Raw genomic sequence first — 12988 nt, 5'->3', positions numbered from 1 at the left:
TGAATTTTTTTTCATTGTGTGCTTTATGGAGCACGCATATGTGTGGTATATTGAAGTAAAGATACCCTTGAGTAGTGCTGTATGTACAATGCGGTACGTCTTAATGGACATAAATTATGAAATAATGCTTTTTGCGAAAAAGCTTTTTTTCGCTGCGTTATAAACTACAGTTTATTGCTTGAAGAAATTATGAACTGAAGGTCAAAGCATAAAGAAAAATATAAATGTGAATAACGTCCTCTTGGCCACTTTGTAATTCAATAAATCGTTAACTAAAAGAATAAAAACAAAAATTGCATTATCAAGATACTTCGATTGTTTTTTTTTTTTTAATAATCCTTAAAGCTAAAAATATATTTTAATATTAAATTATTCTTCAACTCCTTCCAAAAGAGTTTTAAAGGAAAACGGTTGAAAAGCATAACCCAAACCTTCATAAAATTTGCTCATAAATTCAACCCTGAAAAGATAAATCACAGAATTATGTTAAATCATTTTGTAACAGAAAAGCGAAAGAACAACAAGAGCTACGTACCAATGCAATCGTAAAGTATGCAGGAAAGCAGATAGACCTTCAATTAAGACTAAAATGCCTATTGTCAAAAGGGACCAGAATATGAATATCACAAACAGGAAAATCGCACCGAAATAGCTTTGTATAGAAAAAGACATGGCAAATACCATTCCCCACAAAACTTCGGACAATTCTAGAGAAAAAAAAACAAAAATTTATGTTCGATTTAAATCATATCTTAAGTCTGCGCTGAGTAGATAAGAGTCGCGACTAACAAGTCAGTGTTCGCGGGCTTTTTTCCCAGTGCGGTAGCGTATGCTCAGTCGGTAAGCATATAACTTAGCGACACATACGCCCGTTAGTCCCGAGCCACTCCCTATGTTTTTCTGATTTTCGTCACAGCTTTATCAATGCCATCGTATTCCATCTATAACAGATATCCTCTATTGTGATCGAGGGAAGCCGAAAAAAAAACTGCAAAGAATTTTTTTATTTTAGTCTTTTTCCCTTCGCCAATCAAAACGACTGCTACTCTGGACTTCAGTACGAAAACTAGATTACAGGATTTCCTGCTGTGCTATATGGATGATAGTCAATTTTTAAGTTAACTTGCAGTTATCAGTGGCCAATTGCCAGTCGTTCATAAGCCAAGTGTCAGTTGCCTAATTCTAATTCAGTCAGAGGAGGATTCTGACAAAAAGCGATGAAGAGACGAACAATTGGACTTAAGCGAATGGTCGAAGAATACTGTGAAAAAGTATATCTGGTAACTTGTCTATTATCGTCAACTTCTGATAACATGAAAAAATATATATTTAAATACTTTTAAATTAAGAAACAAACTTACGTGCGTGAGCTAAAGACAAAGCCCATAAGCGAAGATAGGAAGCTGTATGAGAGATGGTACTTAACACATATTCGATAGTGTGTATAGCTTGTTGTATAAAAATTTCGCTCATAGGCTCATCGTCGTTGTCGTGACCTGCATGACCGCGCCCATCGGATTTCTGGATTTTATGAGAATTTGGGTTCTGTTCAACATCAACGTTTTCTTCATATAGAGGACGAACTTTTTTCTTTTTACAGCACATAAGATACAGAGGTTTGCCCAGTAACATCCAGGGAATGCAGGCTAACGCTATAATTACAAATATTCTCTGCACTAATTCTTGCTGTTCAAATAAATATTCTTCACAGCCCTCTAAAGGTTCTTGATGTTTAAACAACATCATATTAATGAAAAGTATTAGAATGGAGGGTGCACAGCCTGGCGTATTGGCTAACTCCTCCGATTGAGCTGAATACTTGACCCATTTAAAAAACATCATAAATACCATGTAGCCAAACAGTAAAACCAAGAAAATTATTTGCGGCAAAAAGTCCATAATAATGTTAATGCTTCTTTTGAAATAACAATGATTCACCAAGGACATGCAAACGCCGAAAATCATATGTAAGACCCCAAAAATGATCGAAAGCTTCATTTTATAAGTGTTCAAGAAGATTATCTTATTATCAGCCAATTGCCAAATGGGATCCAAGCCCATTGCGTATACACCCGATACGTGTTGTCCGGGATCCATTTGAAGATAACTATTATTAAGTATGGTTGAATGATTCCAATCCACAAACCAGGCAGAACCAAATACATTCATACTCTTTGAAAATATATCATTATAAATGAAGCCAGTGTATAAAGAGAACAAAGCCATTAGTAATATAATGTAACGTCCGCTAAAGAAAATATTAAAAATCTCTCCTTTGATTTTACGCAATTGTCTTTCGCGCAAAACCATTAACAAAGCAAATGACAGCAAAACCAGACCATGACCTAAATCGCCAAACATAACAGCAAATAAAAATGGGAAAGTGATGCAAGTGTACAATGCGGGATTTATTTCACGGTACGTAGCCATGCCGTAGGAATCAATTAGGTTTTGAAAGCCGCGGGTAAATTTGTTTGTCCTTGTGAAAGTGGGGGGCTGCTCGTCAGGAGCTATTACATTCAAAAATGACGGCACATTACTTTCCGCTCTTTTAGAGCCCTCAATTAAGGCGTTCTGAACAATCGTCAAATCTTTCGAAGGTACCCAACCCTCGCCGATTAAGCACTTATTTGTAACGTCCAAGTTGAACATGTTCAGAGTATGGTAGATTGCTTTCATTTTTTTAATCATAATCGACCAAGTGGCTAAGCTACGGGAAGCAGCAACCAGTACACGATTACGATGATCGGCCGTAGTATTCAAAACCATACGCAGGTCCTGCAACCGCAAGCGTATATCGTTAAGCATTTGTTCGCGCTCCTGCTGAGAATTAGGGCAGGGATATATAGCTGCATGGAAGCCAGCGCACACTTTTTTAACACGTTGTTTTAATTGTTCTCCTTGGAAAAAGGCTACGAATACCGACTTGGAAATGCAGTGACCTGTCTCCGGATCTTTAACAGGTTCGTTAATTTCGCTACGTCTGAGAAATATATTTCCGCGCGAGATGCGCCATAGCATGCGTTCAAAGGCAAAAAATTTTTCTAATTTTATAACACCGGCTACAAAACTTAATTGGCCCGATTGCTGCTGATGATCCATTTGATTTTTGGAATCCAAATTAATGTTTTGCGAACTGCTAAAGAAGGTTTGAGTCTTCTCTAAAACTTGCTTTAGTTCGGTCATTTCCAAAAAATTACTATTCAGATTTATGGCATTTTGACTGAGCTCACGCAATTCCGTTTCGATCGATTCGAGTTTTGCTTCTAAATCGACAATTTCGCGTGGATTTGGAGCGAAAGGTTCCATATCTTCATCCAAAATGGGAAAAGTAATATTATCTTTTTTTAATTCAAACTCAATATAACGTATTCGACGTTCCAACTCGTCGCACCGTCTTACTTCAGTGACAAATTTACGTTGAAAAGCGTTGACTTCCGTGTTAAGCTGCAAGCAAAGCTAAGGTTAAATATTTGTTTTCGCAAGTTTTAAGAATACTTATTACGTACATCACGGAATTGAACACAGCCACGTTCTCCTAACTCAGAAACTGAAGTATAAGCTGCCTCCGGTTGTATAAACATTTGGCATAAAGCCATCTCTTCACTGCGAAACATATCGCCCATAGCGCCCAGTACAATTTAATCCTTGACAAAACAGAAGAAAATTTTTAAAATAGCCTCCGAATCTTTAGTATATATCATAGTAGAGTTATGTGCCTGTGGGGATAGAATGATAATCACATTTTTGCAAATAAACAGAAAACAATCCCTACACATTTTTGGTTTCTTTTTTTTTAGTCGATAGCATGCATTTAATACCCATGGAACTATAATAAATCGTTATACCGTGAACGGCTTTTATCTTATCAGTGGTTATCTAACAGGCTACTAATGTAATTTTATTGCTTTATAATAAGCGATAATAGTTTATTGTATACATGGATGGGAGTGCGTTAATATAAACGGCAATTTTAGCACGTCTGCAACTTAAAAGATAAAATCGCTCACCCAGAAGTTGCTAATTATGGTGATTAATGAAAATTAATGTTTCTAACGGCTTGGAAAGCTATTTATTCTATACGACACCAAAAGCGCTGAAGCGCCAAACAGCAAGCAAGAATGGAAGAATTTGGAAACTTGTCGCTAAAAATTTATTAAATGAGAAGGGCATAGCTATTTAATAATATCCCATAAGCTTTTCGATTTGTATTTTAAATCGAAAGCGATATATAAATGTATATATATAAATGTATATATATGTATATATATATGTATATATATATAAACAAGTTGGATAAGTGATTTGTAAATTTATAAGTGTTATGCTCTACATTAGGCCGACGAATCATGTTATATATATTCAACCTCGTATAAGTCCCAATTTACATTCTTGTATGTTCTTTATACGTATTCATGCCATTCTGTAAACATTGTGACCAAAGTGAGAGTTAACCCTTTTTTTAACGTAGCGAATCACCTGATGTTAACTCGTTGAATATTGAAGGGAAAAAGAAAAGTTAAGTAAGCAATGGAAAACGCATGCGTTTCATTAGGAGATTAGAGCCGATCGTCTTACTTGCTGGTGCTCATCCTACTTTTCTAGTACTGGAATTCATTTCCGCCAATAAAATAAATTACAACAAATTAATACTTCAACTTATAGACAATGCTTAAGGCTTAACAGATTGTAGTTCATCGCCTTTGATTCCGGTTGATAAGCTGATGCGGTTTGAAAGATGAAATACAAACCTAACGTCTTGGATAATAATATTAGCAGGTTTTAGAAATATCGCCTCTCGCTTACAGATAGTTTTAAAAAATATGTTATTTTTATTATTATCAGTAATTTAGCCGGAGAAATAAATTTAAAGACTAAACCCTTAAAGTACTAGCATTTGAGGCTATCAACTTCATTGCAAACTTTACCCCACTCCTGATTTCAGCTCACAACCTTTGAGTTGTTAGTCGTGATCCGTAGACTACTCGGGCCCTCGAACGCATTAAAAAAAAAAAAGGGTGAAAATCTTCCAACGCATACGATCTCTTTCTTGAAATGCTCATAACTAACAAAGAAAATTGTACGATTATTGAAAGGGTTGCATTCGCAGTTAAATGTAAACGAGCACAACATTTATAACATAATGTGGATGGAAGAAAAAGTTCGTTTTTGCTTATCATAATTCTTCTAATGATCACGCATATCAAAATAACGTCGGTGCTTCTAATTTGCGCTTCCAAGTTCATTTCTATCATTTTATTACTTTAATAAAGATTCACTCCTCCGATGAATTATTTACATTGGGATTTTCCAAATATACTAAAATTTTCACAATAACCTTATCTCTGACCCCAATCCTGTTTGCTGCTGCATTCTTTTGCGATTTGCAAACATATAGCAGCCGTTGGAGATCAAATCTGACAAATGCGTTGGGGTTGGTAGCAACATCATCTTCTATTCATATATTATAACTACGGTACCCATCGATTTGCAACGCAGTGCTGCAGTCTAAGGCAGTGAAAGCAAATCCTTTTAATATTTTTAGAAAATCAGCAAACTCTTGCAAGTTCCTTTGTCAATTGCCAAAAATAATTTTCGGATTTTTCGATGTTTTCTGATGTAACCATCACTTTCGGGCGTTCACTGTCATTATCAGTCCCCAACTGACCCCGATTAAAACCAGCAAAGCACTGAATAATTGTTGTTTTCGGCGAGGAAATGTTGTCAGAAAACTTTTCAAGTCCACTTTGACTTGAAACATTATCTTTTCCATAAAACAACGTTAAAAGAATGCGTAATAAAAATAGCGTCACTTAAAATGCTGTAAATAATAAAGACATCCATACAAATGACGTGAGATTTTCTCCTGCATTTTCTAAAAATAATCTGACATCTGTGTATCACTTCCGGCGCTTATTAACCGATGTTTTACATAAGTATATATTGACAAGATTTTCACAAGATATGTAAACTTTTTGATTAGCGCAGAAATTCTAAATCGATACACTACTGCTTGCTGACTGCACTTGCAACTGCCTAAATTGCATATGTAAAAAAAAAAAAAAAACTAAAATTTTACTTGTACGCACACTTTCTACTAATTTCCATTTGTAACAATAGATGAGCATGAGTGCCGGAAAATATATATGAGATATTTTTGTTAAAAATTTTTTTGTTTATTCTGTACCGTTGTTATTAGAAAAGAAAAACACACAATTTTTAAAGTTTGTATTTGGTATAAACGTTTTCAGAGCGCAATTAAGAGTTTCGCACCATGGTCGGTAAACATTTGACCGCTTGGTACAATTCGCCATTAATAGAAATGCCAATTATTGTCAAGTTAATTTATTAATCTTTGGCAATAAATGAAGAAAAAGTGGTCGCGGCGATAATAATTGTTATTTTATCAAAAAGTAAAGAACAATAAACGAACAGAATGTGTATACAGACAATTCATCGACTTAATAAACGTAAGTGTATCAGTATTAACTGTGTGTGGTATAGTGTGGTGTGCTGATATAAGTACATATTCGCTTATCGAGGCAATAGAGAATGCAATATTAATCGATTTATGGCTACGAATACACGTCTTCTACGCTTGACTTGTGGTTAAAGTATGCGTAAGTATTCGCGGGTGTCATGTGGTTTTGATACGTGTAAACAGTTTGGGGTAGACAATGTCAAATTAAAATTGTCACTTAATGATATTATTAATTATCTGAAATAATGACTTATTAATTATACACTTTATTGAAATTCCGTGTAAGTAATTTTGGTTCTCTTTTCTAAATTTTTAAGGGAATTCTAATTTGCTATATGCTTAGACTTTGGCAATTAAAAACTTGGCCATATGTCTGCTGCGTTAACATGAAAACTAACTGCGTTATTTATGTTTTCAGTCTCCTACTGCAATACTTCTACAATAGAAGAGAAAAACTTTTAGGAGTCTAGACATTCCGATATGAAGTTACAGCGAAACTGCTTAAGTTATAGTTTAAGAAAATAAAGGTAGTTGCGGAGAGTTTGTTAGATAAGTTATTCTGTTTGCCGCTGGCACACTGTAGATAGCTTGCAGCTAGATAACTATATAGATCATCTGTTCTCTCATAGAAAACGGAGATTGATAATGTATATGCTCTGATCTTTGGAAATAAAATGAAAACAAATTAGTTAAGTGGGCAAGGGATTTCAATGCTAAAGCTTGCCTTTATTTTTCCTTTTTTTAAACCCACTTACATTCTGTATTCATATAAGATTTTATTATATCTTATCTAGCAATTTGAATATTTTTTTACAGATGAACTAATTTGAAATAAATTTATTTTAAATCACATTTTTAATAGCCAATGTTGTTTGAAGCGTATGGATTGCGCTCGCCTGCAATGAAGAATTTATTAGAAAATTGTAACATTTTACAGTGTTGGTGTCTTATTAAATGTAGCCGGTACTTTATTTGATAGGTTTTGATTCGAAAATCATGAGAAGACTCACAAACAAAAGTTTTCTATGAAAGACTTCGGTCACGTAGTATTGATTTAAAATATTATTTCCTTACATTTGTTGTGCCACACTGCCATTGGACAGATCCAGACAATAGTTAAACTTTTATCTTGAATTATCATGCAATTCCATCTAATGACTTCTCATATGTTTTCTTAGTAAAGTGCAACATAATGTTAACTTAAGCAATGTTTCTTTCCTACAGACTTGTGTTCAACTACACATATATTTTCGTATGAGAGTTCAGAACAAACGTATTTTTCTGCGAATAAGTTTGTTGTTCAGTTTAGTGTAAAAAAAAAAAAAAAAAAAACTCCGCATATATTAAAATAATAATGTGCTAAAATGATCAACTTTTCTACGTTTTTCAAAAAGGGGAAATTTTCTTTATTTAACTTCTAGTTTCCTTCAAAAGTTCATAAATCATGAGTTCTGTAGAGAGCGCAAACTTTTATTTTTTAATTACTTCCTTCGTGAATGTACATAAGGAGTAATACTAATGATTTCTTACATTTTGTTGATTTATTATTGATTATGCAAAGCATTTTGGCATAGAGGTCGTATATCACAATAGAAATTTGTACAAAGAACTAAGAATGTTCATTCGCTATATTTACCGACCGAAGCTAGCGGTATATTAATTTCTCATTACGTTTACGTCAAGCGATGAAATGTACAGTCGAAATCCTCTGAATTATGCCTACGATGTGGCCAGTGCGCAAATTATCGTTCAATATAGGCTTGTCCGTCCATCCATGCCGTTTTTTTTTATCGTCCGCCACTTTCTCGTCGGAACTCTCGTAAACATGGGAAATAAAATAAGAAAGAGGGAAAAACTACCGAAGTGTTTATTGGAATAGTTGTTGACCGGAAGCTTAGCGCCAATCTAGTGCTATCTACGACGGGTTCATGAAGTTCTCGACTATATCCCAATTGTACTGCCCACAATATGCCCAAACGGTAGGTATCAAGAACTTCGCTCTAACGGTTATACATTTTTGTTACTTATTTAATTCTCAAGCAGTTGAGGAAACTCATTTGTCATTGTTATAGTTATGTTGGCTGTGCATGGAAAGCACTAAGAAGGAAGGGAGACGCTCTAAAACTGAGAATTTGCTAAACGTATTTAATATACGAAACGCGTAGAATATTTTTTTTAAAGATGTATACGTGCTATATACACTTCGCCAAGAGACTTTTCAGCATCATTTATCACCAATAGAGTTTAAATGCACTCGCACTGAATTATAAAACATTCCAGGATAATGCAAAGAGCATGGAACAAGGTTTCGTGCTTTAAATCGAAATAGGGGGGAAAAATCATGTTTTTAAATGTACCTTAGACTGATGGCAAGTAAGCAATACAAATACGTCAAGTCTATAGGTTTAAATCAACGGTATAAAGCTCGTATATATCAATAATCAAGTTTTGATATATTTATTCGTCGGCAGTTGTATTTTTCGCATGTATTTACAATTTACAATAAACATTACAAACACACATAATATATTAGAAAACCAATGAACTATCAAAAGCGAATGTTTGCTATTCATTTATCTAATCAACACCTCAAACAGCCATAAACTGCTTATTTAAGCAAAATTTCTGGTTACCGGGCATTGTGGTTTCTGATTGATTCCATTGAATTGTGTGCATAATGGCCATAGAATATTTTAACTTTTGTACGCACATGAAATCTCTCTTAAATATTTTCTTGTGTTACGAAATGAACAGAAACAAAACAAATATACCGTAAGCAGTATTTTATTGTCCCATAAAATTTTAAATCCGAAACTAATAAAAAAAATGTTCTTCTCTCTTTTTCGATTTTAATTATAATTTAGTGGACGATTTTGAGCTCAATATTATCTATCTATATTTTAGTTAACAGGAGCCAAAAATTATTGATTGAATAATTTATTCGTCTTCATTTTGCTTTTCAGCACGTATAATATCCTGCTGGAAGCATCGCTTGGAGGTTTACCTTTCCACAGTAAGTTTGATGAATGAGCGGCTTACAAACTCTTTTTATGGAAACGATGAATCCGACATGGGTTTTCATTTTTAGATTTCAAAGGAACTTCTGCTCTCGCCATCAAAGATGTAATATGTGCTGCATAGTGATTCTGGTCAAATGGGCGAATTGAAATGCTTACCGACTCAGAGTTTGGCACTGATCAAGAAACTTGCTTCTGTGGTTTTGCGAGAGGTGGGGCTATTTATCGGTCTCGTATTCAAACTTCTACGTAACAATTTAGAAGTGTAAGGTTTAAGGGAAGAAGGATCTAATGAAAACATTGAGGTGAGGTGGGCTTAGAAATATTCGTCTATGTGTCTCATTACTTTGTGCGAAGTATCTCATAAATGTTCATGGCCTATTCCCACGTATTCAGGGATTCGTAACTTCGCTTGAAACCTCGATGTAAGCGTAAACTCATCCGAAAGAAAAAAGAGGGATAACGTAACACACACAAATGTTTTTATCAGAAAAAAATCAAATCAAAACCTGTCGTGAATATCAGGATACTTCAGCTTGTTCCAAGTGTAACACTCGAAGTTTCTCTTTATATATCTTTTTTTTAAGTTTTTTTTCGTCAAATTGTTGCAACATTCCGCAAGTTTGTAATGGTTGCAACAATTTCTTTATCACGAACTAATGTTTTCAAATTACGACAAACAAATGCGTGATTGAGAAAATTACGTTGCTACACAATCTTCTATGGACAATCTGAAAAAAAAGGAGCAATATTATTCCTCACAGAGAGAACACTTTGTTCCCAAATAGTGTATATATACACTGCATGTATAAAAGAATAAAGACAGGTCGTCAATATCGAAGAGAAGACTAAGTTTTCTGATGTGGTCCGTTTGCCGCACAGCGAGGCCAGTCCCATTTTTTACTAAAGGTCTGGATGACCATCTGACTTGATTGCTAGCTGCATAGTTCACTGGCTTGAATAAATAGTATGTTGCCTGAACTCCTGACTGCACGATAAATGGTTGTTTCGATGATGTGCAGTTCTTTGACTGGAATTTTCTATTCTACGATTCTACATTCTATGTTACCTGCGTTAGCAGATTGTTGCCAAGGTCAAATTCTGTGAATTCTTCGATGAAATTCTTTTTTCGCCGAAAATTACCGCCACAAACATTGTCGCGAATCCTTGTACTAAAATGAGTGAACATTTTGAGTTTGAAATTTTATTTATATTGGAGTAATAAATACTATATTTAATTTTCCTTTGTGGTTTCATTTTGTTTATTCTCTTTTGCTTTACTCAACCCAGTTAATGTTATCAATATCAATTTATCGTTAACATTATAGCACATATTCGTTACTTCAATTGGATATCTGAAATTAATCAGTGATCTGTGTTCCTTTATAAACTTACATTGAAAATTTTGTTACGAAACCAATGATTTATCATCTAAAAGGGTGCAAAAGACATTCTAAAGCTTTTATCTTATTCCAGTATTACCTATAAAATATCAAATCGATTGTAAAAAAAGAAAACACCTGCGTTTTCCTTTCTTCTCAAGTTTTAATTTATTGCTTTTAAGTTTCAATATAATATGTGGACATATACGCGAATCTACTAACCGTTTAGTCCTTTTTTCTAAATAGAGATGTATGTAGATATATTGTCTCTATATCCATTTTATGTTTAGAACCCTGTATAAACAGTTTTTAATGGCAAATGGTCGTAGTAGTACCGTTTAATGTATTGATGGAAACATTCGTAATTACATTTTGCCTTAGTTACATACATGAATATTATGCAAAGTAGATTTGGTTATTTCACTTCAACTGTGTACGAACATACACTTTTATTCAAAGAGTGATACAAGTCACAAAATATTTTTCACAATTAATTTAATCGAAAAGTAAATATCAATGAGTATACAAATGTTTTACTTTACTTAAGCAGGAGGAAAACGAATTAAGAAAAGATATGTATTTGCAAAAGAAGACAAGATTATTGTAAATTATGTGATAAGCTTATAGAATACAATATATATTAGATTTATTTTGATATTCAACTCTTTAAAAGTTAACAACGGTACATAAGAAATTCGATAAAAAAGATTAGGTTACAAACATTATTTAGATTTTAGCGAAGAAGCCCCATTTATATTTGTGTTGGGTTATAAAGACGCCAGTTCCTTGAAGCTCGGCCATGAACACTGAAGTCTATTGCATTCACTCAATAAAACCGGCGAGCAAATGACATCATTTGTCAGCTTGAATAACAAGGAAATGCTTTAGATAAACATACGTTTCTCTAGTAGAGTCGAAATTGTAGGTAATTTTGTACGGAGTCATTGACACATGTGGTATCCAGCCTAGATTATTAAGCACGCGAAGCCAAAAATTACTTCGCATTGGAAAAGTTTAGGTCGAACAACGGCTTAGCTTGAAAAACTAATTTCGTCCATTTGATAAATCCGATTATTTTATGCTTTTAATTGCTTCTTCAGCAAGAGGAGCGCTGTTTTTGTTTTCATAGATATTAATGTCCAAACTAGTAAGTACTAATAAAGCAAGAAGAAAAATAAGAATGCTAGCAAACGTTGAAGACCTACGTGTAATACTAAGCAGTGGTTAAAATTCGATTGAAACACAACACAACATTTCATTTTTAATGCCAATAAGCGGAAAAAAATATTTGCGCTTTCAATAAGCGAGAAAATGTTCTTGGACAACGAACAAAAGGTGAAGGCCCTCTTGTTATAAAACAACAACCGGCGGAAATTCGCTCATTATAATAATAATAAATCATTCTAATAAGCCGTGGAAACTTGCCCATAATACTAGTAAGAGTTGAAGACTTGAATACGTTTATTATAATAATAGCCGATAAAATGTCACCTGCAAAAGTAATAAGCTTCTTTTCAATTAGGAAAAACGGGCTTGAGGTCAAGCCGAACCAGAGTGACAAATTTTAACACGTTAAAAATCGTCTCTGCCTCTATTTGGATATCTTATTTTAATACAGCCAACTACTTATGGGATGTTCCCTTACTCGGATAACGGCCAGAAAGAAATGAGGGTAGGGATAGAAATTGGCCGCGAACTAGTGTTTGTGTCTCTTATCGGTAAGTTTTTATTGGCTGGGCTCCCACTATAGCTACGGCCAAGGAAAGCTCTATCAAACTTGAGATTTGAACCCGTGATTTGGTAATCGCGATTCTTATTTACTCGGCTACTTATGCGGATTCAACCTTTCATACCGGCGGTCCAATCGTTTAGGCATATCTTCCTTGGGAGGTGTAGCCGCTTAGATATCGCTGCACAGGTTGGAGAGATGGGGAGATGAACTATGCTTTGATGGGAAGCATAGATGTGCCAAAACTCTCACCTCCCAGCGGTGATCCCCGGGCAACGGCTTCGGCCGGCTAAGAAGAGTTTAAGGTTTTGGGCTGCTAACTCGATGACGAGTTTCTGAGAGATGGTGGAGGGGTTGGCTGGAAGAAGAGCTCTTACTC

The 12988-nt window shown here is 34.5% G+C and overlaps 1 protein-coding gene across 4 annotated transcripts; it reads right to left on the bottom strand.

The window, feature by feature from the left end:
* Positions 1 to 318: 318 nt before the first annotated feature.
* Positions 319 to 6326, bottom strand: LOC119640559 (V-type proton ATPase 116 kDa subunit a1-like). 4 transcript variants are annotated; one of them, XM_038038672.1, is made up of 5 exons: positions 6188 to 6326; positions 3510 to 3719; positions 1362 to 3447; positions 536 to 707; positions 319 to 460 (listed from the first exon to the last, which is right to left on the bottom strand). In XM_038038672.1, the coding sequence occupies exons 2-5, from the start codon at positions 3624 to 3626 to the stop codon at positions 370 to 372; spliced, it is 2466 nt and encodes an 821-aa protein (XP_037894600.1). In that variant the 5' UTR covers positions 3627 to 3719; positions 6188 to 6326; the 3' UTR covers positions 319 to 369. The 4 variants fall into 4 exon arrangements, with proteins under 4 accessions (XP_037894600.1, XP_037894599.1, XP_037894598.1 ...); XM_038038671.1 differs by having other exon boundaries at positions 3510 to 3647; XM_038038670.1 differs by lacking the exon at positions 6188 to 6326 and adding an exon at positions 6090 to 6180.
* Positions 6327 to 12988: the final 6662 nt, after the last annotated feature.

This window comes from Glossina fuscipes, unplaced genomic scaffold, assembly GCF_014805625.2.
Source record: "Glossina fuscipes isolate IAEA_lab_2018 unplaced genomic scaffold, Yale_Gfus_2 121, whole genome shotgun sequence".
Lineage (NCBI taxonomy): Eukaryota > Metazoa > Arthropoda > Insecta > Diptera > Glossinidae > Glossina > Glossina fuscipes.
This window is presented reverse-complemented; position numbering and strand designations above follow the sequence as displayed.